Source organism: Thalassophryne amazonica, chromosome 11 (genome assembly GCF_902500255.1).
Source record: "Thalassophryne amazonica chromosome 11, fThaAma1.1, whole genome shotgun sequence".
NCBI lineage: Eukaryota > Metazoa > Chordata > Actinopteri > Batrachoidiformes > Batrachoididae > Thalassophryne > Thalassophryne amazonica.
Window position 1 is genome coordinate 54,444,927 of NC_047113.1, and position 15,356 is coordinate 54,460,282.

At 46.5% G+C, this 15,356-nt stretch overlaps 1 protein-coding gene across 1 annotated transcript in view; it reads right to left on the reverse strand.

The window, feature by feature from the left end:
• Window positions 1–13,098, reverse strand: part of sash3 (SAM and SH3 domain containing 3) — a 31,144-nt gene extending 18,046 nt beyond the window's left edge. Inside the window, exon 1 of the mRNA XM_034181747.1 lies at window positions 12,902–13,098. Coding sequence (XP_034037638.1) covers window positions 12,902–12,958 — 57 coding nt within the window. The 5' untranslated portion in view covers window positions 12,959–13,098. The remainder of the gene's footprint in view (window positions 1–12,901) is intronic.
• Between the last annotated feature and the right edge of the window lie 2,258 nt (window positions 13,099–15,356).

Consider the following 15,356-nt stretch of genomic DNA (forward strand, 5'->3'; position numbering starts at 1 on the left):
TTACGTGTAGAGTTAGGGGTTTGGGTTAGGGTTATGGTTAGCATTTAGGGTTGGGGGTTAGGGTTTTAAGGGTTAGGGTTAGTTTTTAGGGTTAGACTTAGGGGGTTCCAGTTAGGGTTAGGGGTTAGGGTTATTGTTCAGGGTTAGGGTTAGGGTTAGGGTTAGTCCAGTTATGTTCAGTGGATCTTGTCCTCTGTTGTTCTGAATTTTGTGATTGGCAACTCTGATATGTATGTGTAATTTTTTGTGATGTAAGCATTGAATTGTTTCAGGTTGCTTTGTTCTTTAATGGGAATGGCCCTGGAATAATTGACTTGTGGTATCCAGATCGCTGCACATGGGAATTTGAGTTTAGTTGCTTTTACCATCCTCTGTAGTTGTTTGATTGTTGTTTGTTTGATGATCTGTGACCTGTTGTTCAAGTGAATGCCACCTGTAAATCTGATATTTTGTAAGGCGGAAATCTGGCTACTTCTTACCCACACTAAGGCCCCAATCCTGCATTTTGTTTAGCATGTTGACGTACCTAGTAGGTCTGTGGATGGGTATGGTAGGTGGCAGTGGTGTGAGGCTGCACTGAAAAAAGTGAAACATAGTGCACTTCATTCAAAGTACTTATTTACATTGGAAAACTGAATGGAAAATTGTGGTTTCCAGTTTAAATCTGCTGGAATCACTTTACAAAATCATAAATATACATTGTGAGAAACTAAAGAAATTAGCTGTAACAAATTACATCAATTTTTTAAAGTTGATCCAAAGTATCATTTTTTTCAGTGTGGGTGTCTGTTGATCCACTTGGCTTTGAACAGTTTCCTGGGTGTAATCTGTGTCATATTAGTGTGTAATTGTGATGTATCCACTCCGGGTGATATTATGTCACTCTGTTCCTCCTCCAACAGTGCCTCCAAATCCTTTGCTGTGCAACCATGATGTTAGTTACCTGCCAGATGCACATGGATTATGGGCAGGAGGGGAAGTCATGGTAGAGGCCCCATGTTGGACCTGTGTGCGTAAGGCATGTCTTGTCCTCCTCTGTGGGTTCGGTGCCCCCTGTACAGGGGGAGCTGTGTGATGTGGAAGATGTGTCCACAGTGAGTGGTGGTAAACAACTGATGGGGCTGGTGCCACCTTGGTGTGAGACCCTGGTGTGTCTTGTGTGTGGTTATATATGTATTTGTGCAGTCATTTCTGTCACTGATGGATGACAGATTTGTGCCTTGAGACAATCCTGTCTTGGAGGTCTACAATTCCTTTGACTTCATGCTTGGTTTGTGCTCTGACATGCACTGTCAACTGTGGGACCTTATATGTAGACAGGTGTGTGCCTTTCCAAATCATGTCCAGTCAACTGAATTTACACCAAGTGGACTCCAATTAAGCTGTAGAAAGATCTCAAGGATGATCAGTGGAAACACGATGCACCTGAGCTCAGTTATGAGCTTCATGCCAAAGGCTGTGAATACTCATGTACACGTGATTTCTTTTTATTTTTTAATAAATCTGCAAAATCTAAAAAAAAACCCCAACTTTTTTCACATTGTCATTATAGGGTATTGTGTGTAGAATTTCGAGAGAAAAAAGAGTTTCATCCGTTTTAGAATAAGGCTGTAACATTACGAAATGTGGAAAAATTGAAGCGCGGTGAATACTTACAGGATGCACCATAAATTACAGAGAGAATAACCACAGTGTGCTGTCAGTAACATGTTCACCTAAACAAAAAAGGTGGGATAAACATGGCAGTTTGTGGTATGCAGCAGAGATAAGGGTCAGTATCTCCACAACAGAACCAACCTGCACCATGATGACTCAGACACAAGAACAGTGGGTGAAAACAGATGGGAATCTGGCTTTGCAAAGAGTCTAAAGCCAGTTTTAAACAACTGTTTTTAACAGCACAAACAAGGGCGCAATTTAGAACTAGAAATTGGGGGGGACAAAGTGCAAGGCCCGCAGGGCCAAAGCCCATAGGCTGGGGGTCTGGGGGCCGCTTTAGGGCCCCATAAGCCAACGGTTTCTAGATAAACTCAGATGCATTCTGAGCATCCAGAACATAATTTTAATGTTTTGAGAAGACCATAAAGTGGACACCATTTGACTTATGCAATTTGAAACTGTGGATGTAAGTACTTTATTCTGAGAATAGCCAGCACTGATTTTATTAACATCCTGGTGTAAATAAGGTATCACCACATGTGTAGAACTCAAAAAGAATGATAGGTTGAGTTTTCATTAAAAAAAAACAACTGCAATGTGGTAAAATGTATTCATAAATATGAAAGAACAGGCTCTTAATAATTATTAACTATCGCGTACTGTATTTTTTTTCTCAAGATTTGTTTTTGCATAAGTTTGAAAAAACAACAGATCATAAGTTTAGGATAAATTACTTATCATGAATTTAATTTTCAAAGTGGCACTAATAACAACACTCATACTGAACATAATTTCGCTTGCATAGACTGATTTGGGAGATAAAGCAATAATTGCAGATGGGCTTTCTGAGGTCCGAGATAGCTTTTCTGATTTCCTTTTCTAACTTTCAGAATTTAGTAAATTAGCATATGGTCCATTGATACTTATGTGTAGACACTAGTCCCTAGAGGCAACTATTTTTGGTTTCAAATCTGGGCAAATGCAGTCCCAGAAAATTCCAAATGTGACAAACAAGAAACAGGTGTTGTAAACAAGTCAATGCTGCTAAAAATACAAACTTGCAGAATCAAAGATACTATTCTGACATAGTTTTGCACATAAGACTGACATGGTTTGCACATAAGACTGGCATAGCATGTTTCAAGTACACACATATATGTCAGAAGGTGGGGGGGACATACCATATTCTGTCCTCCCGGTTGAAAAGGTGAGGGGGACATGTCCCCCCTATCCCCCACCAAATTGCGCCTATGAGCACAAAGGTAAGAACACCGTAAAACCTGAGATGCTAGTTCAACTCAGACGTTTTGTTTAGTGAACTCAAATGATTCACCCTTCAAAAGGCATTTTGATAAAGTAAAATAAACTTTCAGTTAGAGTTAAATTAACATAAATCGGTATAATACAGTCACCACCTTTGACCTCTTTTTGTATAAAGTGTTTCTTCTGACTGTTGTTTAGGACAATGGTGGCTAAAGGGTTAAAGTTTGTGATCAAGTTCAATTCAAAGCAGAACTGTGCAAAATTCAGAATTTCAGAAATGTAAATGTGCATTCTGTTTGCTGCCTCTTTAAAATTTGAGTCAAATTAAAGAACTGAATTGAAATTCAAGAGTCTTTCTCAATTAAGTTCTGAAATTTCCACCACCTTGATCCACAGGCTCAATTCCCCTGTCAGATAGTAAATAATTTAAAATATAAAGTTGCTCCTGGTGTGTGCAGTGTGTGTGTGTGTGTGTGTGTGCAAATGTAGTCAGCATGTGTAACAAACACTTTGATGTAATTACATTTTATTTACTTCCTGTTTTTGGCTCAGTAAGGCTGTTTCAGATGTAGAACAACACAACAAAAATAGCATGGGTTCTAAGCATTTGCATAAAGAAGGGATAGTGTTTGGAGAAGATCTCACAGGTGTTACAGCAGGTTGGTCTTGAGTGTGTTTGTGAGAAAAATACATAGCCAAAAACTAATTCCAAAGACAGCAAATGTTGGAGACGAGTCAATGTGTGGAATGACTAAGGGCCCCAGTTTGACAATGGACGTAAAAAGGACTTGCACATTGGGTACAAGCCCATTTGGGGCATGTCTGATCCCACTTTGCTGTTTAAGCAGTGGGGAATTGTGGCAAAAGGGGTATCTTTATCATCTTCATTATTCATAAAATTTTGTAGGTCGGGCATGATATTAGCCAATAAAAGCAACACTTGTCTTTGCCTTTAAACTGGACTACACCAGGCAGACACCTCTGTGGGTCTGAGGAAGTGGACACAAGTGAAATAGCGTCTGCCTCAGAAATGTATCCTGTCAGTGCACACAGCTGCTACCAAAGCACCCTGAGGTGAAGCATGCAGAAAGGTGGGACTTAACCATGAGTGTTCTGTCTGATTTCATACTATAGTTAGATAGATAGATAGAACCAATGGCTGCATGAAAACTAATGCCAACCATAACTGTAACCCATAGGTGTGAAACAGATTCCAGAAAGGGCCAAGAGGGGGCAGGTATCCTTTGTAACAGCCAACTCCACCATGATTTCATTGATGAACTCATCCCATCTGCTCAAAGTGATGTTAATCAGTGAAGTCACCTGGTGGAGTTGGCCGTTACAAAGAAAACCTGCACCTTCTTGGCCCTTACTGGAATTCGTTTGACACCTATGCTCTAATCCATATCGTAACCCTAACCCCACCATTAGCCTCATCCCTGACCCTATTGCCAGTTGTAATGCCCCCTATGGATGAAAGTTTATGAAATTTAGTGTGAAACCCCAGAATGTGATATTGATTGCGTGCACCAAGATGGATGAGAATAGTGATTTATTCACAGAAAAAAATCACTTTCTGACAGTGTCATGGCTAAGTCATCAGTGCACTTGGATTTCAAAACATAAGCTTCCTGGACCACCTGTGCTCATTCTCCATGTAATGTGGCATTGCATCTAGCGTAAAAATCTATGCCAAATCAATATGCAGTCCATATTAGATCTCCTGTGGTGACCTGAACCAAGAGAACATACATTTATTCATGAGCTATAGCACATTTATCGGAAACAATATGTTGTGTGGGCCGCCAGAAGAGGAGGTACTGCTGGCCCACCACCAGAGGGCGCCCTGCCTGAAGTGCGGGCTTCAGGCACGAGAGGGCGCTGCCGCCATGGACACAGCCGGGGGTGACAGCTGTCGCTCATTACCTCTTGACAGCTGTCACCCATCTACTCAACATCATCTCACTCCATAAAGACCAGACGTCATCTCCACCTCGTTGCCGAGATATCATACTTCATAGGAGGTAATACTCTCAGCCTTTTTGTGAGATTTGTAACTCTGTTATTGTGAGAATTTGCAGGAGAACCGGTCGTTTGTGAGGAGGCTGTGCAAGACGGCGCTCCTTTTCAGCTGAGACCGCTGCAACATATTGAATGAGAGGTGGAGGTGGCATTCCCACCGTTGTTACGGGGTGTACACACACCCACACTTGACTGTCTTTGTTCTTCACCAGCAGTACCAGATCCGACAGTCGGGGACGGTGATCACCTGGGAATTCGGGACTTGGCGGCTCCAGTATTCACCAGGTTCTGGGGCGGCGGAAATCGTGTGGTTCCGGCTCTTAGGACAGACGTCTTCTATCCTCGAGCCTGCCCACACGTCACCTCTGTGTATTGACTGTTATGATATTCTGTGATTGTCTGTATGTTCGTTGTGCACATTCACAACATTAAATTGTTACTTTTTGGCTCATCTATTGACCGTTCATTTGCGCCCCCTGTTGTGGGTCCGTGTCACTACACTTTCCCAACAGGATATCTCGGCCAGCGTCATGGACTCCGAGGGGCGTCACCCGGCTGTTGAACGACCAATGGGAGAGCAGGGAGCGCAGGCGTCTGCAGGAGACGTGATTGGTGAGCTGCAGCACATTCTCACCGCCTTTACGGCTCGGTTGATCAAATGACTGAGCAAAACATCCTCCTGAACCGCAGGGTGGAGGCTCTCTCCGCACAGATGGCGGCGAGCGCTCAGGGCGCTGCTGCGGCTCGTCCTCCTGCCGACCCTGTGCAGGATATAAACGTTCCAGTGGTGGTTCAACAACCCCTCCCACCATCCCCTTAAGCATACATAAGCCCTCCTGAGCCGTACGGAGGTTGTGCGGAGACGTGCGCGGATTTTCTTATGCAGTGTTCGCTCGTCTTCGCACAACGTCCCGTCATGTATGCGTCAGATGCTAGTAAAATAGCTTATGTGATTGCTCTGCTTCGGGGTAAAGCACACGCCTGGGCTACGGCGCTCTGGGAACAGAACTCACGGTTGTTATCAGCATACACTGGGTTTGTGGGGGAGTTCAGAACAGTGTTTGATCACCCTAACAGAGGAGAGACCGCTTCAACTGTGCTGCTGTCAATGAGACAGGGACGCGAGAGCGCAGCCGCTTATGCAGTCAACTTCCGCATTGCGGCTGCGAGGTCCGGCTGGAATAACGTTGCGCTCCGCGCCGCCTTCGTAAACGGACTGTCGTTGGTTCTGAAGGAGCAGCTGGTAGCTAAGGAGGAACCGCGGGATTTAGATGGGCTTATCGATCTCGTTATACGGTTAGACAATCGGTTGGAGGAACGCCGTCGGGAGCGAGGCGAAGGACGTGACCGGATACGCGCCGCCCCTCTCCCTTCCGGGTTCGATAAGGCGCCGCCCTCCCCATGCTCCACAGCCGCAGCGCTTTGTGGGGCAACAGCTCCCCCTGCTGACGTTGTTAGGGAAACGCACAGGGCCAAAATGGGGAGGCTGATCCGTGGAGAGTGTTTTCTCTGCAGCTCAACTGAGCACACACAGAGAGACTGCCCCAAACGGCCAAAACGACAACAACCGCCCTTAGAGACTGGGCTAAGGAGGGGTCAAACCATTCAAGTGAGACACACACAAATTGCCACACGACTCCCAGTCACAATCCTGAGCGGGGATTTAACCCTTCAAGCCCGAGCACTGGTGGACACGGGGTCAGAAGGGAATCTGCTAGACAGCAGATGGGCAAGGGAGGTAGGGCTCCCTCTGGTGGCGCTTCCTTCGCCATTGCAGGTGCGGGCACTAGATGGCACCCTCCTCCCTTTACTCACACACAAGACACAACCAGTAACTCTGGTAGTGTCTGGAAACCATCGGGAGGAGATTGAGTTTTTTGTAACTCCTTCTACCTCCCGCGTGATTTTGGGCATCCCATGGATGTTGAAGCACAATCCCCGGATTGATTGGCCGTCTGGGGTGGTGGTTCAGTGGAGCGAAACCTGCCATCGGGGGTGTTTAGGATCCTCGGTTCCTCCCGGTTCACAGGCTAAGGAGGAGGTCAAAGTCCCTCCCAATCTGACGGCAGTACCGGTTGAGTACCACGATCTTGCTGACGTCTTCAGCAAGGATCTGGCACTCACCCTTCCCCCGCACCGTCCGTACGATTGTGCCATTGATTTGGTTCCAGGCGCTGAGTTCCCGTCCAGCAGGCTGTACAACCTCTCACGACCTGAGCGTGAATCAATGGAGACCTACATCCGGGACTCATTAGCTGCCGGGCTGATCCGGAACTCCACCTCCCCGATGGGGGCAGGTTTCTTTTTTGTGGGCAAGAAAGATGGCGGACTTCGTTCATGTATTGATTACAGGGGGCTGAATGAGATTACGGTTCGCAACCGATACCCGTTGCCATTGTTAGATTCCGTGTTCACCCCCCTGCATGGAGCCAAAATCTTTACTAAGCTGGATCTTAGGAATGCGTATCACCTGGTTCGGATCCGGAAGGGAGATGAATGGAAGACGGCATTTAACACCCCGTTAGGTCACTTTGAGTACCTGGTCATGCCGTTCGGCCTCACCAACGCCCCCGCGACGTTCCAATCCTTGGTTAACGACGTCTTGCGGGACTTCCTGCACCGATTCATCTTCGTATATCTGGACGATATTCTCATCTTTTCTCCGGATCCTGAGACCCATGTCCAGCATGTACGTCAGGTCCTGCAGCGGTTGTTAGAGAACCGACTGTTTGTGAAGGGCGAGAAGTGCGAGTTTCACCGCACGTCTTTGTCCTTCCTGGGGTTTATAATCTCCTCCAACTCCGTCGCCCCTGATCCGGCCAAGGTTGCGGCGGTGAGAGATTGGCCCCAACCAACAAGCCGTAGGAAGCTGCAACAGTTCCTCTGCTTTGCTAATTTCTATAGGAGGTTCATTAAGGGCTACAGTCAGGTAGTTAGCCCCCTGACAGCCCTGACCTCTCCAAAAGTCCCCTTCACCTGGTCGGATCGGTGCGAAGCCGTGTTCAAGGAGTTGAAACGACGGTTCTCTACTGCGCCAGTTTTGGTGCAGCCCGACCCTAGCCGCCAGTTCATGGTTGAAGTGGACGCCTCTGACTCAGGGATAGGAGCCGTGCTGTCCCAGAGCGGAGAGACCGATAAGGTTCTTCACCCGTGTGCCTACTTTTCCCGCAGGTTGACCCCGGCTGAACGGAACTATGACGTCGGCAATCGAGAACTCCTTGCGGTGAAAGAGGCTCTTGAGGAGTGGAGACACCTGTTGGAGGGAGCGTCTGTGCCATTCAAGGTTTTCACTGACCATCGGAACCTGGAGTATATCAGGACCGCCAAGCGGCTGAACCCCAGGCAAGCCCGCTGGTCACTGTTCTTCGGGCGTTTCGACTTCCGGATCACCTATCGCCCCGGGACCAAGAACCAGAGATCGGATGCCTTGTCCCGGGTACACGAAGACGAAGTCAAACAGAGCTGTCGGATCCACCGGAGCCCATCATTCCGGAGTCCACTATCGTGGCCACCCTCACCTGGGACGTGGAGAAGACCGTCCGGGAGGCCCTGGCACGGAGCCCGGACCCTGGAACCGGTCCGAAGAACCGTCAGTACGTCCCACCAGAGGCCAGAGCTGCAGTCTTGGACTTCTGTCACGGTTCCAAGCTCTCCTGTCATCCAGGGGTGCGAAGGACCGTGGCAGTTGTCTGGCAGCGCTTCTGGTGGGCGTCTATGGAGGCCGACGTCCGGGAATATATCCAGGCCTGCACCACCTGTGCCAGGGGCAAGGCAGTACATAAGAAGGCCCAAGGACTCCTCCAGCCGCTGCCGGTGCCTCATCGACCCTGATCCCACATCGGCCTGGATTTCGTCATGGGCCTCCCGCCGTCCCAGGGCAACACCACCATTTTCACGATAGTGGACCGATTCTCCAAGGCGGCCCACTTCGTGGCCCTACCGAAGCTCCCAACAGCCCAGGAGACAGCAGACCTCCTGGTCCACCACGTCGTCCGTCTGCATGGGATACCCTCCGACATCGTCTCTGATCGTGGTCCCCAGTTCTCCTCACACGTCTGGAGGAGCTTCTGCAGGGAACTGGGGGCCACCGTGAGCCTCTCGTCCGTGTACCATCCACAGACGAACGGACAGGCAGAGCGGGCCAACCAGGACTTGGAACAGACCCTCCGCTGCGTCACATCCGCGCACCCGACGGCCTGGAGTAACCATCTGGCCTGGATCGAGTATGCGCATAACAGCCAGGTGTCTTCTGCCACCGGCCTCTCCCATTTGAGGTGTGTTTGGGGTATCAGCCCCCGTTGTTTCCCGTGGTGGAGGGAGAGGTCGGTGTGCCCTCGGTCCAGGCCCACCTGCGGAAGTGCCGTCGGGTGTGGCGCTCCGCCCGTTCTGCCTTGTTGAAGGCCCGGACGAGGGCGAAGACCCATGCAGACCGCCGGCGATCCCCGGCCCCTGCTTACCAGCCCGGGCAGGAGGTGTGGCTTTCCACGAAGGACATCCCCCTCCAGGTGGACTCCCCGAAACTTCAGGACAGGTACATTGGCCCCTTCAGGATCCTCAAAGTCCTCAGTCCTGCCGCAGTGAAGCTCCAACTCCCGGCTTCACTGCGGATCCATCCGGTTTTCCACGTGTCCCGCATCAAACCTCACCACACCTCACCCCTCTGTGCTCCCGGACCGGCGCCGCCTCCTGCTCGGATCATCGACGGGGAGCCGGCTTGGACGGTGCGCCGGCTCCTGGACGTCCGTCGGATGGGTCGGGGGTTCCAGTACTTGGTGGACTGGGAGGGGTATGGACCCGAAGAACACTCCTGGGTGAAGAGGAGCTTCATCCTGGATCCGGCCCTCCTGGCCGACTTCTACCGCCGACACCCCGACAAACCTGGTCGGGCGCCAGGAGGCGCCCGTTGAGGGGGGGGTCCTGTTGTGTGGGCCGCCAGAAGAGGAGGTACTGCTGGCCCACCACCAGAGGGCGCCCTGCCTGAAGTGCGGGCTTCAGGCACGAGAGGGCGCTGCCGCCATGGACACAGCCGGGGGTGACAGCTGTCGCTCATTACCTCTTGACAGCTGTCACCCATCTACTCAACATCATCTCACTCCATAAAGACCAGACGTCATCTCCACCTCGTTGCCGAGATATCATACTTCATAGGAGGTAATACTCTCAGCCTTTTTGTGAGATTTGTAACTCTGTTATTGTGAGAATTTGCAGGAGAACCGGTCGTTTGTGAGGAGGCTGTGCAAGACGGCGCTCCTTTTCAGCTGAGACCGCTGCAACATATTGAATGAGAGGTGGAGGTGGCATTCCCACCGTTGTTGTTACGGGGTGTACACACACCCACACTTGACTGTCTTTGTTCTTCGCCAGCAGTACCAGATCCGACAGTCGGGGACGGTGATCACCTGGGAATTCGGGACTTGGCGGCTCCAGTATTCACCAGGTTCTGGGGCGGCGGAAATCGTGTGGTTCCAGCTCTTAGGACAGACGTCTTCTATCCTCGAGCCTGCCCACACGTCACCTCTGTGTATTGACTGTTATGATATTCTGTGATTGTCTGTATGTTCGTTGTGCACATTCACAACATTAAATTGTTACTTTTTGGCTCATCTATTGACCGTTCATTTGCGCCCCCTGTTGTGGGTCCGTGTCACTACACTTTCCCAACACAATACGTCAGTTTTTAACTTTTAGTTTGTCAGTGGGAGCAACCTAAAATTGTAATGATTTGTAGGAACTGTGTCTCTGATCGAGGATATCCATCAAGGATGCCCATAAATTTATAATGTGCAGTTGAAGAAAAAAATGCATGTTAAGGAATGGAACATCAGGGACTTGATTTACTAAGATCCCATATAATCAATGCTCATTTTCTTGGGCATTCCGTACCTTTGTGCATTGAGTTGGTTTTGCAGATGATTTACTAAGAATAATTGCACACATGACAGAGGATGATAACAAGACATAGCATGTCAAGGGAGGTGCGCAACAATCATTGCCTTATACTATATGTTTAAAGTGATAATCTTCATGTGCATACCTACAGTGGGGTACATTTCATTCAGATGTTAATATTCTCTTCACTGTCACATAATTGTAAAGGACATAATATAGAATGAGAATCATTTGTGTATGTTTTATATGTAGGCCGCTATCCAAGGCGTTATCCACAGTCCTAACCATAGACTGTGGTGCTGACAACTGTCCACTTGCCTACGTGGTGGTGCTGTACTGGACAGATGCACATAAAACTTTCTAGTTATATTTTTAGAACAGAATAGAATAGAAACTTTATTGTCATTGCACATATATACATACATACAACAAAACCTGTCCTCTACATTTCACCCATCCTAATTACAGTTAGACACAATCCAACCACTAGGGGCAGTGGGCAGCCACAGTCCAGCACCCGGAGACCAACTCCAGATGTAGACGCTGCCTTGGTCAGGGGCAGAGAAAGGAGCAGACCCTAAATAAGCTTGTTTTTGATTGTGGGAGGAAACCGGAGTGCCTGAAGAAAACTCACGCAGACATGGGGAGAACATGCAAACTCCCTATTCCTATTATACAGAAAGACATGGTGAATGTTACTGTTCATTTTATTTAGGCTGTGAATATTTCATTTCTTCAAGAATAGGCCATTATAAATAATATTAGGCATGGTATTTTCTGTGTTGAAGAATGCTGTTGAGTGAAAACAAAGAAATGCATTTCAAAACAGCTCACTGGGAATGGTTCTGATTCAAATTTAAGAAAGCCTGCATTGATTGTGCAACACTGGCCAAGTAGCACCAAGTGTTCAGATGTGTTAAATTGCAGATGTTAAGATAATTTACACCTGAAAAACACAAGTACAGAGCAATACCAACTAAATAGTGTTCTACACTGCAGTTATTAAAGACCATGCACTGAGACTCCAGCATTTACAATTAAAGAATATAATTTTAACTGTGTTTTTGCTTGAGTTTTTGACCACTGGATTACACTAATTTTAAATGCAGCAAAAGGAAAATTTAAAACAGTAAGGTCTAACTTTCAAAGTGAAAATCCATTTAGTCATGTTTACATGACTAAATGGAACAAAGTGCAATGGTCTTAAATGCTTTAATCTCAATGAAGTGCCCTGAAAATGAAGAATTGGTTGGAAAAAAAAATACACATAAAGCAAAACAACAGATTAACAAAGAAACAAACATAAGAACCCATTATTCACAGTAATGTCGGGCTATGTATCGTTCTTTTTATTCTTTGTAAAAACCACAGGAAACACGCACAGCTTGAGCAACTGCTGACAGCCAATCGCTGCACACATCCAGTGAGTTCGGTGGCTGTCAGTCTGTCTTCCTCTAACCTCAACAAACCAAAGACTGATGCAGACGAGTTGCAAAATACATTTTCTTTTGTGGCACTTTTCTCGAGAAACTGTTTTTTTTCTCCCATGTGGTCTGCTCTCCACCAATGTTCTTTTAAAGCTCATAATTACATTGACTGATGTCACAGAACACTTTGACGCCGTCCAAGGAAGTGGCAGTCAAGTGTAACAATATAATTGGTAACAGGAAAATGATGTGTGAAAAGAAGCTGTGAATTTAAGAAATGTGGATGGAAAATAAGGGTACTTGTGTCACGCGTAGGAGGCTCACAGCAGAAGCCACAGCGCTTCTTGTGACTCAAACTACATCTGCAACGCTGATCCACTTGCCAATACAGGAACTTTACTTTCCTAAAAATGTATGCAGAACTGCCAGGCCTTAATAAGCAGACTAAATGTGGAAAAACAATTTTTTTTGGTGTTTCTCATTTCGCTTTACGGTAACATGCACCAGGCTGAATGATGCACAAACACTGTGCTGTGAGCTGATGTGTTCAAAGTGTCATTAAACTCAGCAATCACATTGTTAATGTTCACATTTTAAAAAGGTCAAGTTATGCGCCTGCATTCCACCCTGAACCCGCTCACCTTCTTCTTCTGCCCCTGGTCTTTTTCCGAGGCGTTGGAAGGCCTTCGCCTCAGCATCTTCTGTCTGTGTGATTTCTGAGCAATCAGACGGTGGTGAGAACGGGCGAGAAGCTCTGTCGCTCTGCAGCCGCGGCACCGGTGGATGATCCAGAGGAACACACAGCTGCCCTCGTTTGCAGCAGGGTGAAGTGCAGACTCTGAGAGGAAGTCACATGGCCTAACAGAAACTGTTTTTTTGGGCTCTGGTTTACACACCAACGAGCCAGTTTGTTATTTCTTTGGTTTGCCTGCTGAGCTGTGGTGTGAAGCTAAACTGAAACATGAAACAGTGTATTACAAAGTCATTATTTTGTTGGCTTGACAGTTATTAGTGCTAAAGGTCAGCCAAGGTCAAAAGAGGAAAAAACTGTTATGGTTGTGGGGTTAGTGAGATGAAAACTGAGACTTTTATCCTACAGAGTTCAGTTTGGAACAAAGGTGAAAAAACCTGTGGCTTTTGTCATCTGTGTTCAAATTAAAGCAAATAATCAATCAATTCAATCAATCAATTTTTTTTATATAGCGCCAAATCACAACAAACAGTTGCCCCAAGGCGCTTTATATTGTAAGGCAAGGCCATACAATAATTATGTAAAACCCCAACGGTCAAAACGACCCCCTGTGAGCAAGCACTTGGCTACAGTGGGAAGGAAAAACTCCCTTTTAACAGGAAGAAACCTCCAGCAGAACCAGGCTCAGGGAGGGGCAGTCTTCTGCTGGGACTGGTTGGGGCTGAGGGAGAGAACCAGGAAAAAGACATGCTGTGGAGGGGAGCAGAGATCGATCACTAATGATTAAATGCAGAGTGGTGCATACAGAGCAAAAAGAGAAAGAAACAGTGCATCATGGGAACCCCCCAGCAGTCTACGTCTATAGCAGCATAACTAAGGGATGGTTCAGGGTCACCTGATCCAGCCCTAACTATAAGCTTTAGCAAAAAGGAAAGTTTTAAGCCTAATCTTAAAAGTAGAGAGGGTGTCTGTCTCCCTGATCTGAATTGGGAGCTGGTTCCACAGGAGAGGAGCCTGAAAGCTGAAGGCTCTGCCTCCCATTCTACTCTTACAAACCCTAGGAACTACAAGTAAGCCTGCAGTCTGAGAGCGAAGCGCTCTATTGGGGTGATATGGTACTACGAGGTCCCTAAGATAAGATGGGACCTGATTATTCAAAACCTTATAAGTAAGAAGAAGAATTTTAAATTCTATTCTAGAATTAACAGGAAGCCAATGAAGAGAGGCCAATATGGGTGAGATATGCTCTCTCCTTCTAGTCCCCGTCAGTACTCTAGCTGCAGCATTTTGAATTAACTGAAGGCTTTTTAGGGAACTTTTAGGACAACCTGATAATAATAAATTACAATAGTCCAGCCTAGAGGAAATAAATGCATGAATTAGTTTTTTAGCATCACTCTGAGACAAGACCTTTCTGATTTTAGAGATATTACGTAAATGCAAAAAAGCAGTCCTACATATTTGTTTAATATGCGCTTTGAATGACATATCCTGATCAAAAATGACTCCAAGATTTCTCACAGTATTACTAGAGGTCAGGGTAATGCCATCCAGAGTAAGGATCTGGTTAGACACCATGTTTCTAAGATTTGTGGGGCCAAGTACAATAACTTCAGTTTTATCTGAGTTTAAAAGCAGGAAATTAGAGGTCATCCATGTCTTTATGTCTGTAAGACAATCCTGCAGTTTAGCTAATTGGTGTGTGTCCTCTGGCTTCATGGATAGATAAAGCTGGGTATCATCTGTGTAACAATGAAAATTTAAGCGATACCGTCTAATAATACTGCCTAAGGGAAGCATGTATAAAGTGAATAAAATTGGTCCTAGCACAGAACCTTGTGGAACTCCATAATTAACTTTAGTCTGTGAAGAAGATTCCCCATTTACATGAACAAATTGTAATCTATTAGACAAATATGATTCAAACCACCGCAGCGCAGTGCCTTTAATACCTATGGCATGCTCTAATCTCTGTAATAAAATTTTATGGTCAACAGTATCAAAAGCAGCACTGAGGTCTAACAGAACAAGCACAGAGATGAGTCCACTGTCCGAGGCCATAAGATCATTTGTAACCTTCACTAATGCTGTTTCTGTACTATGATGAATTCTAAAACCTGACTGAAACTCTTCAAATAGACCATTCCTCTGCAGATGATCAGTTAGCTGTTTTACAACTACCCTTTCAAGAATTTTTGAGAGAAAAGGAAGGTTGGAGATTGGCCTATAATTAGCTAAGATAGCTGGGTCAAGTGATGGCTTTTAAGTAATGGTTTAATTACTGCCACCTTAAAAGCCTGTGGTACATAGCCAACTAACAAAGATAGATTGATCATATTTAAGATCGAAGCATTAAATAATGGTAGGGCTTCCTTGAGCAGCCTGGTAGGAATGGGGTCTAATAA